Below are 18624 nucleotides of genomic sequence, written 5' to 3'. Positions count from 1 at the left end.
TTTTTATTGCCAAGAAACTCTGAAGTCTGGCAAAAAAAAAAAAAAACGCAAAGATGCACAAAGAGGCTGCAGAGACAAGCATTCAGGAATAGAAATCATGCTCAAGTTCAAAACTGGTTGCTGAGAGACAGAGGAATAAAGAGCAAGCTTTTCTGTGATTGCATCATAGCTGTTAAGTACCACAACATAAGCTACAAGGAAGTACGATCATAACAGAGTTCAGAGAGCACATACACAATGTGTCCAACTGAGGGCTCAGTTAGGGGTTAGGGACAACATAAGACAAGCAGCCTTAGAGAAACTACATTTACACAGAGATCTGTAAAGCTTTTCAAATCTTATTAAGAACCTTATATTCCATAAATTACATAAAGTGGCAAATGTAGTGGTTTGAAACTGACCTACAAAAGATGCAATCCATAATAGCAAGAACTTACCTACAACCTAACAAGGATATATAATTCCTTACAGTTAATGTGTTAAATATGTTGGTGAAGTTTCTCTGTCATCCAGGTCATAGTTATTCCAAAAAAAAAAAAAGTAAAAAACAATCCACTGTACTTTGTTCCAGATTTTAAGACATTTTGCTTCCCATTCAGGAAGCTTTTTCAATTCAAGAGATGAAAAAACTAAAACTTGTCCACACCTCTTCTAAAAACAAGTGGCAGAGTCCGAACAAGTTTCAGAGCCACTGAGATTATTTGCAGCTGGGACTCCTGCTTCACCGCCCCAGCCAAGCCTACATGGCAGCCTCACAGGAACTGGACACTCAATAGAAAATAATTAGTTCTAAATAAATCATACAAGAAAATTGTGGCAAAACGAGTCAACCAAATGTGTGCACCCAAATAGCCAACCAATGCCAAATCATTAGTAAAAAGAAACAAAACCAACATGGTAAACAAATATATCCAGGAAGTTTTTTCAATTAAAGTGATGATAGTGGGAAGGGATTAACTCAATAGCTGCATTGTAGGTTTTTGAAAGCTGAAAGTCCACCTCTTCTGTTTAAAGCTGGCTTTTCTTTCTTAACATGGCTTCCTTCATGCCCTTAAAACCACCTATTGTCTTTGTCAAAAATGTGAACATTCTGGTCCTCAGGACCAGACATTCTTTTGAGCAATTGAGCTGATCCCTTCCCGCTATCATCGCAACCCCTTTAGCCCGGCATACACTGTGCAATTTTTTTTCAATCGTTCCACGCAGCTGCTGCTCACACTGTATGACTAAACACAGGCTTTAGTCGTACAGGGTGAGTTCACAGCTCACGATTTATGTTCGGTCCGTCAATTTTGCAGACGGATCTGCATTTCACTCATTGCATCCCTGACACACTACTGTGTTTACATCTGAGAGGAAGAATAAAAAGAAGAAGCCTTGTTTGTGCATGTGCACTGAGCAATTTACCCACGACGGTCGGGAGAAAATCCGACCTCACAATTCCTGATCAGGAGGTGGTCGTGAGAGGCTGATCGGTGCTCGTAACCCCCTGTACACTACACAACTCACGGCGAACGATCAGGCTGAAAGCCGACCAGATTGAAAGATTCTCGCATGACTGGAAAATTGCCCCGAAAATCGCACAGTGTACGCTGGGCTTTACAGGAGAGCAGAAGACCTCGCCTATTCAGCCAGGCCAACAATGCCCTTTAACAACAACCCTTTTAGAGACATTGTAAGGTATGGGTCACACATTGACAGGCTAACAAAAGAAGCCAAATGCCCCATTCCAAAGGGATGGAACCCTTCATCCATTTCAATTTGCATGTTTTCAAAACAAAAATAAGGTTTTGATGGGCCACTGTATAAAACCTCGAACTCAACACTATTCCTGAAATTTTGAAATAAAAAAGCTTCCTGGATGGGAAGCGAAACATCTTCAAACTTGGAAACAAAGTTCATTGGATTTTTTTTTACTTCTTTTTTTTGAGTTTTTAAATATGCTTGTTATAAACAAATACAATCTATAAATATCTTATATACTAAAAAGTATCACAGATACATACTCATGTCTACAAAAAAATATCTTGTAAAGCTTATTCATTATTGTAGTATCCAAAGCTGAGAATCAAGCATTCTCTTCCTTCTTCACCACAGATCTGGCTCCACCCAGACGATCTTCCTCTGCTCCTCCCAGATGATGGTGCGGAGGCTGGTCAGCAGCGAGTTGAGGTCACACCAGGAGTCAGGTGCCATGCTGTGGTACAGACACGGCAGCTTGTCCAGCAGCGGCTCCTCGCTCTTCAAACATGACAGCAGCTGTTCCTCCGTCTGGCCTTTACGCTGCAGCTTTGACCTGCAGCACGAACATTTTAAAACTGGAGCAATAACTTTCAAACATGCATCATTTCAATAGAGTTCCTTACCGCATAATTTATGTTGAATATCATGGTTTTGTAAAAATGTAATAAATCTGTACTGTCAGGCCGTATTCTTAAGTAAATATTTAACTGCTAATCATATATAAGGGGAAAATGTAGTTTATTTTAATTAGGAGTCAAATTAAGACCTCATTTAACAATAGAATGTCATAATTTAAAGTAAACCCATCTTTGAATGAAAATATCTTTTGGGAGCAGTTTTTTAAAAAGATTGTGATATTAACAATTGTAAGCAAATAGCTCAGCAATGTGACCACTTTCCTGTCTGTGGTTTTAATGTTACAGTCCTAGAGAAGTTAAACCCGTCAAACCATTTTCCCATTTGTTCATCCTTAACCTTAAAGGTTCATGCATTTAATAGGAATGTTTTTTTAGATAGGCCAAGGTGTAACCTTTTGTAAAAAAAACACACACACCAAAAAAACAGGAGTGTCTGGGTTACATTTGTCCACAGTACTTCCCCCTCAAGACTTTGTAAAGCCACATTTCGTTAAAACAGCAACTTTTTTCTTTTTATAACTCCATTAGAAATAAACTATTTTCACACTTAAGCATATTTCAATCTAAACTCTTCCATGAAAGCCTTTTGTATGTTTACAGCTATTTTCCTTTTAGATTATCAGCCTTTGTCCCAGCCTTCACCTAGGAGTTAAGGATTGCCTTATATTTGGCTTTATTAAATTTTCCCATTAACAAGGACTGATTTCAAAGGCAATATTTTTTCTGCCTGCTTATTGTTGTCCTCACACTGTCAAAAGTACAGAGCAACTAAATTCACTCTTTACATTTAACCCATCCACTTGTGGAGCAGCGGGCTGCCATTGTGCAGCACCCAGGGAGCAGTGTGGGGTTAAGGGTCTTTTGCTCAGGAAGTTGCAGTCTACTCGAACTCAGAACCTCAGGATTCCCAGCTCTATGCCCTAACCACTAGGCTGCCACTCCCTCTTTTTTTTTTGACTCATTTGTGCTGGAACAGGGATGCCTCTAAAACCTGCAAGACAGCAGATCTTAAGGACCAGTGTTTGAGACCCTACTTTAACACAAAAGTGATCTCTGCAGCTCCTGTTGCCTGAAAATTAATCTGCTCACCTGCTGCTGCTCAGCCTTAAATTAACTGGATTTAAACCATAATTGCAATGTTGCTCATTATACTGCAAATCTTCTTACTAATTAGGCAACTTCTGAAGGAAATCATTTGCAGTGGAATTAATTTACAAGTATTGAGTTTAGGGCTGATTAATGAAACTTTAACTTACTTTAAAAACCATGAACTATATTACTACCATTGAGCTACCATTATGCACTACGCTTTGTTGCCCTATCACATAAAATAACTGCAACACAACTTGTAAAGACGTTTGAAGGGTGTCAAAGTATAAGCCAGAAAAAGACAAAATACCTCAGTTTACGCGCACTGCGCGCAGATACGCCAATGAATATGATAATTGGAAAGATCTCGTAGCGGTGCAGCCGACGCACACAGTCCAGGCCTAAGGGCAGCACACAGTGAAGGCCCTGAAAGAAGAAGATGGATGGGGGGTGTTATATGCCTGCCAAATCAACATCCATCACTCGTCTGTAATACTGCTGTCAGCTGATAGGCTTCTGTCTCTTCTGCTTGTTTATTTGGTTTTTATTGCCTCTAGATGAACCACAACATGGAGGTGGAGAAGTGCATATATAGACAGATACAAATTATTCAATCTAACAGCAATGAGGCGGCAAACAGATTGAACTTAGTTCCATTACTTTTCTTTACAAAAGATGACTGACTCCTAGTCATTAAAGCATTGGAGGTTTTCCTGACCTTTTTCATGACCTTGTCAACACTCTGAAGGGTGAAGCACTGATTTCCGCCCGGTTCAACCTCCTCCAGAATCTCAGACCTCTGGAGTCGAGCGGCATGCTCGCTGGAGGTCAAAACCTCTGCAGGAAAAAGGAAAAACGCATAAAGGAGGAGGTGAGAGGAAAAGAGCTCCCACGAGACAACAATGTGTTGGTCATCCTAAGGACTGATTATTTGACTCTCTCAGTTACATGTTCTTGTTCACTGCTATTGAAATCATCAAACTTTCCGTCAAAGGTCAACAAATATTTACTGTAACCTGCTGAACATCGGCACACATTCGCTATTTATAGCTGCTGTGGTTTAAAATAAATATTTACCCACCAAGTTTATTTCCTTCTTGAATTATCATTACAGACAAAACCTTAAAATGTTTACACCTGTCCAGTAAGAGACCAGATTATTTACAGAGCTGGCCAGACACAGCATCACTTCAGTGTAAAGTCGGAAGTAGAGGAAGAGATGAGTCATTAATCTCAGCAATAAAATGTCTACAGAACAGACGGTGGGTCCAAATGGCCTTCATGGCCTTTAAACTGAGTCACATTTTGTCACGTTATAGCCGCACACACTTTGTTTAGCACTATTTGGATTTTAAGCAACAGACCAACAACAAGCTTTGTAACACTGGAAGGAAAAGGATAAATAGTTTAAAAAAATGTTTAAATTCAAATTTGAAGAGTGATGTGTGCACCTCTCCCCCTTTACTCTGATGCTGGTAAATAAAATCTATACAATTGGTAAAAATAAGAGTTCGAATGTGTTGAGCTTAATGTCAACATGAAACCAGCCAATATGAAACCATCTTTTTCACAGGTTCTACATTACTTTGTTGGCTTATTACGAAAAATGAAAAAGACACATTGAGGTTTAAGATTATAAAAGGAAAAATTGTAAAAAAAAAAAAAAAAAACCCAAGAGGAACAGAGAATTGTATGCACTGTGTTACAACCTGTTTCCTTGTGGCGGTTCTAATGAGGCTATAGCATTTCTTACCAGGCTCACAGAGTTGGAAGCCCTGCCAGCTGGCCAGCTTCTTGTCCAGCATGCGGCCCAGTATTGTAGGCAACAGCAGGATAGGTCTGCAGACTGGAGGGAAATGAGGTGTAACCAGGGTGAAGGGCATGAGGGTTACACAGCTTTTGGATGCTGATGGAGGACCTTGAGAGGTGGAAGGACAGAGAAAAAACGTTTTATAAATACTGCAGTAGCAAAGTCGAAGTAGAGATGAGGATTTTCCATATGTGACTGTACTGCTGTAGTTTACCGTACCTGACTCTGTGCTCTTGTTGTTTTCCTCCTCCACACTGACCCACAGAGGGTTCCTCCCCTGACGCCCTGTGCTTACAATTCTCACAACCTTCTGCTCGCTTTGTGTGTTCAGTCGCCCAACCTGAAATGAGGAGTTTTCCAGGATCGACTTTAAACACTGATCTCTTGATTTGTCAACTGGCTTGTGTTTTTTTTTTTTTTTTACCTTTTGACACTTTTTTGTCTGAAAGCTCATATCTTCAATTGTTTGAATCAATAGTCTTTGCGCCCTTTAACAGAAAGAAATCTGTTATTACTCCATAAATGTCATCATCTTGACCTTTTATGATCTGCTACAGGCTCACAGCAGTGCACCAACCTGTAATAATTGGGTACAGTACCGCTCTGGAGATCGAGCAGCTTACACGGGTGGACTTGGCTGGCATGCCACAGATCCTCAGTGCCAGCAGGTCGTGTGTTTGTCACATGTAGGATATCATTGCAGGACACGGCCAAGGTCCAGCTGGCACCGGCAGAAAGGGATAGATTGACCCGAATGTAGAAGGAGTCTCCTGATGACATCTTGCTGTTCTGCAGCTGCTGCAGCAGAGCCTCGTAGTCTGTGAGGCATAATAACAACACTAAACACACTGCAACGCCACGTGGACTCCTTTGTTAAACTTTCCCCTTTTGCATATGAAGATTTTGATCTTGCAAAATTCATCATTATTAATTCTTATTTTTTGAGGTGAGATTAGGTAACGTCCTTTCAAAACAGTGGTCCACACAGCTAGTTAAATGTTGATAACTGCTTTCTTTGATAGATACACACCATATTTAGTTTCGAGTTGAGTAAGTTATTTTTTAAAAACTATACAGCATTCCTTTTTTAAGATGTCCCTTTTTTTTTTTTTTTACTGTAAAACTATTTTAACTTTTTTGTATTTCATGCGGACATCACGGGCACTAGGGTGTTTGCAACACCTGAATGAATTGCTTTGGATGGATGAGTTTATACTTTTGGTAAAATGCTCCATAGCCCATTAGAAAAGTTGACTGAGGTCAACTGGGGTTCACACTGCATGAATCTAGAGCACAGACTGCCATAAGCTGAAGCAAGCCTTCTATTGATAGATCAAACATCAGAAAAATAAAGAAGCAACAGATGGAAAATGAGAGGTGCTCACACTTGTATTTGCATTCGAAGTGAAAGTCTAGAGCACTGAAAGGAATGTAGATGGACTGCATGCTTCTCTGGAAGTCTACTGCACCTTTGTGCTGATTAAGTTAAGCAGCGTGAGTGCAGCTAAGATCTGAAAGGGAATCCAGTCAACAGCCACCTTTATTTTTAGCTGAAATTGGTAGTGTTTACCTTTAGTTTCTAAAAAAAAAATAAAAAAAATAAGAGGAACTTCACAATAACAGAATCAAAGATGTTAAGAACTGAATGGATGCTGGAATCTTAAAGCTTTCCAAAAGAGTAAAAAAAACAACAAATCCCCTGGACTTGGTTTCAAAGTTTGAAGACATTTTGCTTCCCATCTGGGAAGTTTTTTTTTTTAATTCAAAATGTATTGAATTGAAAGAGCTTCCTGGATTTTTTTGCATGACTATATGACCTGAATGAATCTTCACCAGCGATCTTAAAGCTTAGATTAAAATGCATTATATGATGTTTAGTTTATAACTCCATGATTTCTTTACTCCACTTTAATGCAGCAGCTGTTTTTAATCATTGGCATAACTGACAAATAGTGAAACACAGAAACAAGTCTTTGACATTATTTCTGCCTGTTACAGGTTTAAATATTAGTCGTAATCTCATTTCACAATCTCCAGAAAAATCCACTTCCTGATAGTTTCACATCACTTGGAACCATTATTGTTTAGTCAGTGTATCAATGTAAAAAAAAAAAAAAAGAAGAAGAAGAAAACAGATTCACAGTGGCTCTGCTACATGTTCAGGTTCATGTTAGTCTTTTCCATGCTGTAGGACCTACCATTTTGCCTGGGGCGAAGGGACAGCTGACAGAAGCCTGAAACCTGGCTGAGAGCCCATGTAGCTTCTTCTAAAGTGGAGTCCTCCAACACCATCTTCAGAGCTTTGTTATTTTGCTCATGCCTGACCTGCAGAACAAAAACATGATGTGGGACCTTTTCATCACATGCATATTTATCACCTTTATCCTCTCTAAACTCACCTCCACTATCTGCGCCCCAGGGGAGATGCCAACAGTATGGGCAGCACTGCCTTCAGTCACCTGGTGCACAAACACCCCCGACTTATTTCCTCCCACTACAGTTATCTGGCTAAGCAGTGCCTCACACTGGAGGGAGATGCTGAGAACACGGCCGTTTACACGTATCGCTTTTGGACGAGAGCGCACAAGGAAGGGGGGGGCTGAGCTTCTGGAGAGGCTGAGAAGAAGAGAGAAAGCCGGGATCAATTTTCAGGATTGTTTTATTCAAAAATTTCAATCTTGCAAAATATTTGTTCAAGGGCAAATTTTTTTCTATAACAAATCAGTTTTAAAACTACTGAGACACACTACAGTACATAGCGTTATTAATGAAACTAAAATGCCTGTTTTTGTTTTTCAATTGAAAGGTTTATGCTTAAAACTTTTACACTTCATCATTTAGTGTGTTACAATCAACCTGGCTTCTTCTTCAGGTAACAGTACCAGCAAATTCAGGCCAGATTATCAGTGGACTCCTCACCAGACAGAGCTACGAGTAGAGGGAGATCTGGGTTTCTGTTCGTCTTCACCTCCTGCTGAACAAAAGAGAGCTTATAAAGTGAACTCTCACCAGGATTGTTTCCACCCGCCAATAATATGCTAGAGTTCATGTCTCAATTTTCCATTTTGGCAAAGTTTGGCAAAGTAACAAAGGTCTTTTGACTCAAGAGAAAAGTATTAAACACTTAAAATAGCTCACTGTAAGAAAGGTTTTGTCCCACATACCATCAGGAAGGAACACAAATTCATCCAGTAGAGAGTCAGTCTCCGCTGCCTCCAAACTACATGAGGAAATGAAAAAGCATGAACTTTGGAAATATGTATGCAGAGCAAAGTCTTAAATAGCTCAGATGAAATCATGCAACAGCACAGAATGGTTTACTAGGGAGCAGTAATTATTGCCTCTGGATGATAAAACTTAAGCTTTTGGCAAGCTTCCCACTGAGCATTCCCTTAGGCTACAGGGACACAACTAATAAAACATTTTGCTTCTAAGACTGCATGACTTGTACCTCACATTCCTGTGAATTAATAATCCACTGGAGCCACAGGTTTCAACAGTACAGGAACAATGCAGTGGAAAGAACAGCTCAAATATCCCTTTTCAGGTTTTTAAAATGACTCATTCAAAGTTACTTTGGAGGCTAAAAAAAAACAAAAAAAAAACACACATCGGCCAAAAAGACGCAGACATACCTGCTGTCTTTGTATAAAATTTCCTGTCTTCGACGGAGAGACTCTGGACTGGGTGGCTCGACACCTTTGGATCGGACACTGGTCGGCAAAGCATTTTCTGACTGTAGGATAAAAATAAAGAAAATATCAAAATAATGAGAAAATTAGAGCACTCAAAATTTCTTAGTTTCTGCTAGCATAATGTTTCATTGTTGTCTATGTAGTTCAAGTAAAACTGCAAATTGTATTCAGCCCTCGGTACTACATTGTTCATAAGAAATAAATGTCTACTACCTGCCTATACAAATACAGTTCAGCTGTCGGTAAAATATATGCAGTATCGTTCAGCCCTGAGCTTTGTTGGAGAACACTGGAGAACAAAAAGCATCTAGGAAGACCAAGGAACCAAGGAAAGGGGTCAGAGAGAAGGAGGTAGAGAAGTTTAAAGCGGTTGAGCAATAAAACTATATCTCAAACTTTGAGCAGCTAAACTTTTCAGTTAATCTTTCATAAACAGGGATAGGTTTGGAAGAACAGCAAATTTATCAAAATGTAGCCTTTCGCTTAAACTGAAAGGGCAGACAAACAGGACATTAGTCAGAGGAACAGCACAGAGGCCCATTAACTCTGGGGGTAAAAAATCAATAAACAGAACAACTTAGTGGTAAATTCCAGCAATCTACTCATTATGGAGGTATGGCAAGATGAGAGTCAGCGTGGAAAGACAGGTACTCATGTTTGCAGTTCTTCTAAGGCTATGCATGAGGCACAGAGTAATTATTAATCATGCTGTTAGATGTTTGTACTCAACAGGGAAGGGAAAGCTGCTCAGAGTTATTGAGCTCATTAACATAGTCGTGTATGAAGCAGCAACGAGATTATGTTTTCATTTTGAAAATATATCAGTCAAAGTTTAAACTCAAATCCAACTGAGACTTTAATGTGGCCAAAAAAACATTCCAGATGTGCATAGCTGATTAGGGGAAACCACAAATAGATTCACATGAGAGGGACAAATAGGAATGATAATGAAATAAGAAAAACGTGAAAAACTGCTACTTTGTGTATGTCTACAACATATAGTTGCAATCATTGTAATAACATTTAAGGAGTTTAAAGTTTAGAAAAACACCTAAAAGTAATAAAGCATTCCTTAAAATAGAGAGACATACTTCTGAAAGACAAGAACTTAGGGACATGGGGTTGAGAGCATCCATGCGTCGAAGCCTTCGTCGAACAGGAAGCAGACATTCTTCAGAGCTGGAGGTTTCGCTGTCCCAGCTCCTCTCCTTCACCTTTAATTACAACCCCATTGCGTTAGTGGAGTCATATTAGTGCCTGATGGGTTTGCGTTTACAGAATGTGATCGTTCTTGAGTTTATAAACATACATCCGAGCTTTGTAGTTTGATCCTAGGGCTCCGCTTAGCTTGAAGCGCAAAGACGGCCTCCTGGAGCTCCACCAGCTGACTCCTCAATGTGTCCTTCTCAGCCAGGATGCGGGCGATCATAGCCTGGGCATCATCTCTGGACTGGTAGGCCTAGTTAAAACAAAAAACGGATACAGATGCATTGCTGACTCTGTTGGGCCAGATTGCTGATTTATTCTGAAAAACATCATTATTATTACAATTTTAAAAAATTGTTATTTGCTATCTACAACCTGGAATGCAGATATGCAAGGGTTTGTTTAAATGCTTCTATAAGATGGCAAATGCTGGCTAACATCTACTTCCTTTTTCATTTTTTTTTTATTTACACAAATCACATAAAACTGCAAACTATTTAAAATGTAATCTAATACATGCTATTATGTAAATACAGTGGTTTATATAAGGTTACCCAGTTTACCCAGTTATATTATAGGTTATTATTATTACTAGGGATGGGAATCGAAAACCGGTTCCTGTTCAGAACCGGTTCCGTATTTTCCGATTCCATGGCATCGTTTGGCAGCTCGCTGAACGATTCTTTTTTCGATTCCCGCAGCACCAGAGCCTAGAGCGCCGGCTCTGGGGAGCACGACTTACGTCACGTTTTTTTACGTACGTTACGTAAGTTACGTAAGTTACGCAAGTTACGCAAGTTGGAAGAACTATTCGAGGAGGAAGACAACGAGCTGGGGTCACTTTGTGAATCAAAGCCCCGTCTTTCCTTAGCCCAGAGGGTAGATCAGGAAATCCAGCTCTATAAAAGCTTGCCCTCCATCCCCTGCAGGGATAGCGCCACACTGTGGTGGTGGAACAAGCAAGATGTGCTGCCCTTGCTATCTGGACTGGCTGAAAACTACCTCTGTGTGCAGGCTTCCTCCACCCCATCTGAGAGGGTGTCCTCCATGGCTGGAGACACCATAAGCCCTGAAAGATCCCGTATCCTTCCAGAAAAAGCAGATATGCTCATCTTTCTGCAAAATAACTGTTAATTTTCCCTACTACTGTTTTATAATTAGTATTTTTTGTTATTTAAAATAGGTTATTATCCCATCATTTGTTATTAGACATTGTTGGTTATTAAGTTTGTTCTTGTATTAATTTTTCATTTAAACACAGATGTTACTCCAGTTTCACATTTCCTGTGGACATCTTGATCTTGTTGATTTTGTAAGATTGTGCAATAGTTAAGTAAACACAGTTGATGCTGATAATCAAACTGTTTGTTCTCCTTTTTTCCCCAAATTGGAATCGAAAAAAGAATCGATAAAGAATCGAATCGTTTCATAGAATCGAAAAGGGAATCGGAATCGTGAAAATCTTTTCAATTCCCAACCCTAATTATTACGTTGTCATACTTTAGTGATAAAGTAATAAATCACTTAAGAATAAGAGATGGTTTTCTTAGGAGATAACAGTGTTTTTAAAACACAGGATTAAAAAGTAATGTATGATTTGAATAAAAGAATGTCAAGCATGAGCAGTTTATTACACTCAGGAAGCGTCACACAGTGAGGTAGACTGATGACACTAAGGTGCGGTCACATTCTACATCTGCGTTTTTCTTAGAACAGAGATAGTCTTACAAATAGCAGCCAAAGGGAGGAAAGTGTGCAATAAAGCATGCTTTCCCTTCAAATTAAAACACAAACCTTTCTGCCTAGATAGATGATTTTTTTTTTTTTATTAAATTATGCTACAGTGTTTGCTCATCCAAAAATAAAAACTTAACACTTAAATTAGAATAGGAACGTAAGGCAAGCTTAAAGCAAACAGCTGAAAAGAACACAAAAGAGTTTGATTACTCAAACTGTTGGTATGTTGCATAAGTGAACAATGAGAATGTTATTACAGGCGACCAGTTCCAGGTGAGCATTGCAGGTAAAGTATAAATCAACAGGCATATTAAGGGGGTATTAAGGCGGAATAGTTAGCTACCTGGTCTCTCTCAACCTGAAGCTCCTTCATCTGACTCTGAACCACAGTGCTCTTCTGCTGATGCATTTTACAGTCCAGAGAAAGCTGCTGCACCTGGAGGCTCAGAGTCTCTGTTTGATCCAGGAGCTAAAAAAAAATCAACAACCAAAAATTTTTCTTTAAGAACATGCAAAATATCAGATGCAATTTTTGTCGCTAAGCTAATGTGTTTATTATTATGAAAAAAAAAAACATAATTTTCCTCTGGTTGAAGGATGAATTCACCTACGTCATGGTTAATGTTATTTGTTTCTACTTTACTCATGGCATGTTGCATTTATTATCCACATCAGCAGATTTGGGTAGTTATATTTACTCATTGGAAGAATTGTAACAGTTGTTTAGTATGTATGAAAGACAGACATGAATCAACAATGACCTCTTCATGGTTAAATGAACATACAGTTTCGAACTCCAAAAAAAAAAAAAATTAAAGGTCACTCTACCTATAAATGAGTGACCTTTATCCTTATAAATGTTAAACCAAATTTGCATACTTTTCCCAGATCCCATATTGATGGCGGAACACATACCCCTTGTTTTTCTCTCAGCAACTTTTCATTTTCTTCTCTGTAGCTCTTTAGGTGCTCTGCAAGCTCCACCTGACTGTTAATTGCCTCTGCTAGGTCCTGTTCCAGGATGTCCTCATGAGCCTGACAGGTTCAAAGCAGACAAGGAAATATCATGAAGAGAGAAGGAACTGCTGATGCTTTCTCTTTCTAAAATAAATTGGGGAAAAAACATAATAATGCCTGATTATAGAGGTTTCTGACCTCCTGCAGCTGTGGGGTGTGAGAAGAGAAAAGATTTCGAAGGGAGCGCTGTTTGTGGAACTCCTTCTCCATCTGAATATTCTGGAGCTCCGTCTGCAGCTGATATACCTGTCATCAAAGACCAATAAATGCTAATGTTCTTAATCACATGCCATGAACTGATTTAGAATAAAGCTGATTTTAAATACCACAGTGCTGTCTGTTTTACAGAAGCCTTTTATGTTTTTCTTGTTTTTACAGCACTAGTGGCTTGTTTTTTATGAACAGTAGGCTGATAAGAAAGTGGGTACAAGAGAGGGGGAGAGACATGCGGGAAAGGACTACAGGATTCAAACCCGGGTCGCCTGCGTTGAGGACTGAGGCCTCCATACATGGGTTGTGTGCGCTAACCACTACGCCACCAAATCACACCCGATTACAGAAATCTTAAAGGCATTTTTCCTCTGCACAGCCCTATTCCCATAACAAAGAAAGGGGTTAATCAAAGCTTTGAGTCACACAAAACGAAAAAGGATATGATTCCTTTCTACTCAGGGGAACTTATAAAAGCTGAAAGACATCAAAGTTTTGAAAAAAGTAATCAAATAGAGGTAACATTTAGTCTTAGAGGGGGCAGCAAGTCAAAAGCCAGAGCAGAGAGTCATGACATGCCTTAGTGTTAAACCCTTTGAGTGGTCATTATCACTAGAAAACGCTTAATAAATTAAGTCTATCTACCTGTGACCTTTAATCAAGCCTTCCTATTAAGTAAATTAAATATGGCTAACCTGGCAACACAGGCAGTTTATTAGAAAAGTGAGAAGATAAAAACAAGAGGCAATAAAAATGAGAGAAATGGAGAAAACAAAAAAAAGCAAAGGGTGTTGTTGTTTAGGACTGAATCTATGCAGTCGAAGTAATAGGTCTGCAGTTATCATGAGAAGACTCTAGAGGTAGACAAACTTTTTAAGAAGCATAAATTCTACATTTCCATGAGAAGATGGCAGTAATACAGATCATCTATAAAAGAAGAAGATGAGGAACAAGAAGCACTTGACTTTTATTAAAAATCTTTAATAAAACAATAAAGCCAGTTACTTATTATAGTGTACACAACCACTCAACCACGTTTGCTGTCGCATGTTGATATAAGGAACCTGAATTTGTTTATTTGTGATCCTGATTTAAAAAAATAATAATAATACCATGTTAAAATGCACTTTCCTATCTTTTTAGATTGGATACCTATTTTTTAATTATTCTATCTATACAATCTATACATGCGTAATACCGAAATGATTTAGGTCTGGGCCGGTTCAAAAAAACCTCCGTGTGAAGAACAAACATGAGTTACTATTCAGAAATACTTATTGAATGAGAAAATGTGAATGAATGTGCTGTTATAATAATCAAGTTCTTGTGACATGTTTTGGTCAAAATACCTAAAAAAGGTGAAGTATCTCCTTTATTAAAAATATCTCTTGTCAGACTAATGGGTTTCAATGACTGTAAGCTTAGTCACCACACCAACTTCTACCCACGCTTTCTATCTCCAGTTCAGCTACAGATCATTGTAATCCTTGTCTGTGTAAATTCTCAGTAATTCAGGTCATGACGCAGCAACGCGCTTAAACTGACTTTCTCTCAGTTTTTCTGAAAACGTTTCAACAGTCTTTGCTATTCTGCTGGCTTGCACTAAAGCAAAGGTCAGACCTATGATGACCACAATGTCCAGATTTTGGAAAGAGAGGACAGATGTTTTAAAAGAGGGTTCAAGGAAGCCATCTTTGTGAATCCCTGAAAGGTGGTCTGCGGTTTCATCTTCCATGCATCTTCAATTCCTGGAACGCATTCCAAAAAAGATTGCACAAACAATCAATATGATTCAGATGGCCATACACCAAAATAGACTCCAACATTCCAGGACGAAAACAGGTGGGATTTTGGTTTCCTGTTAAAGTAAGCATTGCAGGCTGCAGCGATGGCAGAGAGGTGAAGACTTAGCTCTCCTTGGTTCAGATCCCAACCTGGACACCTACAGGTTTTCTGCATGACTCTCTCCACTTTCTTCCCTGTCTGTTTGCTGATAAATAAAGGCCACTTGGGCCATAAAAGTTAAAAAACGATATAAATCCGGCCACAGCTAAAGAGAATTTTCTACAAAGCTTCCTAATTCTCGATATGCACCCCACCCAGGCTCAGCTTACAACAAACAACAGGATAGTGAATCACATTTATGTAGATGACACACAGGTGCACTTTACATTGTCAGCAGTTAACTATGAAGCCATTCAAGCGCTGGAATAAAGGCACAGAAGAAATCAATGCATGAATGCGTCAACATTTCCTTCTGTGGAATAGAGAAAAAAACACCTAAAATATCTATTTTTGTACCAAAGAGGGAACAATAAAAGCTCAAATCAAAGTCCAATTATTTTTTGTTGAGTTGTCTGACTTTTTGTACAGTAGTTGAACTATTACCTGAAACATCACTAATTTCAGTCTAAGGTCTAAATTTATTTTTCTTCATTACACCTCTGCAGCCTACTTTGTGCTTTCTTTTCCTATGCATATAAAGCACATTAAACAGTGTTGTTGCTAAAATGGGCTATACGAATAAAGTTTATCTGCTCATTTCTGATGTAGCCCAATCTGGAATATTTAGAACATACAGAAGAGCTGAGTAGAATATAGAATATGTTAAGATTGGTGCTATACTAAATGAGTCTATGCAAGTGTCTTAGACCTTATGTTGACAGCTTTCACTATATTGGGTTTTGAAGATTTGCAGAAACCCTTGTCTATTTGCACCTTAATGAACTCCCTATAAGAGCCTAGTTGTTGTTAATCTAGGATGGAGTTAAGGGGAAATTCAGGCTCCTATAATTCCATCTTTTTATTCCTTTTTAATTTTGATGTATTTTTTATATGATGTTATTAGTATTTCTGTATTTATACATCATTTGCAAAAATACTTAGTGTCTGTATGTACCTTTCACATTAAAAGTAGTATTAGAAATTTTAAACTGAAAAATAAATACATCTTTGTTAAATTTTGCATTCATAAGCTAGAAAACAGATATCAAAGATTATTCTTACTTTGATAGAATATATGCATCAATTTGTTGTTTTTCTGTAGCTTACCTGCAGGTTCAGGTCGTGGAGCCGGCCGTTAAGAGCAGATTTCTCTTCAATAGCAACAGTGTAGCGGATGTATAGATCACACTTTTCATCCTTCAGCTTGGTAACTTCCCGTTGCAAGGAACTCAAGTGTCTCTGCAAACGTCCGTTTTCTGCCTGAAGGTTCCTGGACTTCTCTTCCTGCTCCATCAGTTGTCCAACCTCCGACTCCAAGGAGGAGCAGCGTGCGCTCATCTTGCCTGCCTCATTGCGGGCCTCCTGCAACTCTGTCTGCATTCCTGTTACCGCCCTGATCAGGTACTCAGTGAGCTCCGAGTACTTGATCAGACCTGTGAAGAAGAAAAGATCCTGTACTGCTTGTACATCACAGAAAAGACATCTTCTAAAAATGTAGGAAGGTGTTTCAGGTAACTGACCACTGAATCTGGAGGGCTCTGTGCTGGGCTTACGTCCTGTAACTTGGGTGTAGAGAGTTGGATAATGGATCATCAGGCCCTCTAACAGAGCTATAGCTCCATTTCTTCCTTGTGTTCTCAACAGATCCAACATGTAGCCTAAAAGAAGATACAATCATCGTCTTAATACCTCGAATGCAGTTTTACAGCATAAAAATATCAGCAATCTAACTACTGCAGGGACACCAAAGAAATGATAATTGATGTTTTTTTTCTACACAGCACGTCCCTGTTCCAGTTGTGCATACCTTTGTCAGTCTCAGAACTTCTGAGATTTAAGATAAACTCAACAGCTGTTTTTTTTCTTTTTCCACATCATTTTGAAATGTGTCACTTTGAATTAGGAAATTGTTTTCAGACAATGTAAAACAGTTTTTTCTGTCTTAATCGATTTGAAGTTATCTGCGCTTTTACAGATTTTTTGTTTTTGCTTAATTTGGACACAGTAAATATTTCAGATCATCAAATGTTACTCTAAGACAAATAACTATTTGATTCACTCTCAAAAAGCACAATATAATTTCCTATAGCCATTATCATGTCTCTTTAAACCAAAGGGAAGCATGCAAGAAAAATGATCCCTAAATTGCAAACAAAGCTAACAAAACAAACAGAAAGAAAAAGCAGAATGTCCATCTATAGAGTTAAATATCTTCTTATCCCTAAACTTGACTTGCATGCTTAAAACCTACCAATGTTAGTGAACAAAAACACATCTTCAAAGAGGAGTAGGCCGAATTCTTTAACAATATTATATAACTCTCAATAGCAATTATCACAAATCATTGATGGCAACTGTTGCCACATACACAATAACATAACCTGTTGTTAGGTTTAGGTGACCATTAGTTTTCACGCAGGGTCATGCTGGACAGGCTAACATTTTCCCTTAATAAATCAAACTGATATTTAACATTTTTGCATTTACTCTGGTAATCTTTGTCTCACAACAAACAACTGAAAAATGTAAAACCTGAAACAAACTGAGGATCTCTGTGATGAGGGGAACTACTGCTTAGCCCCTCTGTATAAATTTGATTGCCTCATGCCATATATTAGATCAAATAAGAATCCATAATTTAACAGTTCTAAACGGTGAAATCTTCAGTTATTCTAATCATTTTCAGTAGATCTGGCTTTCCTTTCATAATGAAGACCTAAAATAGAACATTTAGTTAGCTTACTTGTTCTCATGCAGCGGTTAGTCAGATTATGACAGGAAAGGATCTCATCTTCATCCACCTCAGTGAGAACCTTAACCTGCCTCAGATACGGGATCAAGATGCATGGTCGGACCCCTAAGGAGATCCGGTGGCGGTTGTCATTGATCAGCTCCCAGAGTTCCTCATCGCTCATCTCCTTCAGGTTTGGACCCTCTGGAACACACTCCCCGGCCATCCTTAGTGTGTTTCTTCACTTATGTGAACACACAGCTGCAGCCGGTGAGGTGACAACCAACACACACAGACCTCTACAGCAAATCAACAGGCTGAGTGAAGGAGCCACACAAAGTATGATTTAAAAAAAGGCAGGGTAGTTTCCACGCCCTGGTGTTTATTTCAAGCATGCATATGTGGGCGTGTTGGAAAACCTGTGTAACAACCTTTGTGTTGCAGCTTAGCTAGAGGCTGACAAAACCATCTGTTAATGATAATAGACACCCACGTTTTCACACTCAGCCATATTTTAGGCACACTATTAAAAAACAAATTCAAATTCAGTATCATGAATAATAAATATCTTTACCACAGGGAATGACTAAAAACAATAGTTTTATTTATTTATGTTGTATTAAGACAGACACAATAGAGAATACGGGAGTACAGCTTAATAATCCCTAATCACAGCAGGGTAAACACAGATCATGCATCACAGACTGGAGCAAACACAGAAGTGCAGAGCAAAGTCCTCTTCCACAGAAGGATATAATACTACCAGGACAATGTGTTTTTCTTAGCCAAACACATAGTGTGTTA

General features: G+C 38.8%; 1 protein-coding gene across 1 annotated transcript; it reads right to left on the bottom strand.

The window, feature by feature from the left end:
• Positions 1–1858: 1858 nt before the first annotated feature.
• On the bottom strand, positions 1859–18174 carry card14 (caspase recruitment domain family, member 14). The gene is made up of 20 exons (XM_038295635.1): positions 17833–18174; positions 16610–16747; positions 16197–16522; positions 13074–13181; positions 12834–12953; positions 12262–12387; positions 10285–10434; positions 10067–10189; positions 8916–9016; positions 8445–8500; positions 8200–8254; positions 7680–7896; positions 7479–7605; positions 5858–6098; positions 5705–5768; positions 5500–5620; positions 5224–5388; positions 4189–4307; positions 3781–3896; positions 1859–2296 (listed from the first exon to the last, which is right to left on the bottom strand). The coding sequence occupies exons 1-20, from the start codon at positions 18044–18046 to the stop codon at positions 2089–2091; spliced, it is 2895 nt and encodes a 964-aa protein (XP_038151563.1). The 5' UTR covers positions 18047–18174; the 3' UTR covers positions 1859–2088.
• Positions 18175–18624: the final 450 nt, after the last annotated feature.

The sequence above is a fragment of the Cyprinodon tularosa genome, unplaced genomic scaffold, assembly GCF_016077235.1.
Source record: "Cyprinodon tularosa strain WSP-4 unplaced genomic scaffold, ASM1607723v1 ctg358, whole genome shotgun sequence".
NCBI classification, from domain to species: domain Eukaryota; kingdom Metazoa; phylum Chordata; class Actinopteri; order Cyprinodontiformes; family Cyprinodontidae; genus Cyprinodon; species Cyprinodon tularosa.
Note: the sequence above shows the minus strand (reverse complement) of the source record. Positions and strands in the feature narration are given on the sequence as shown.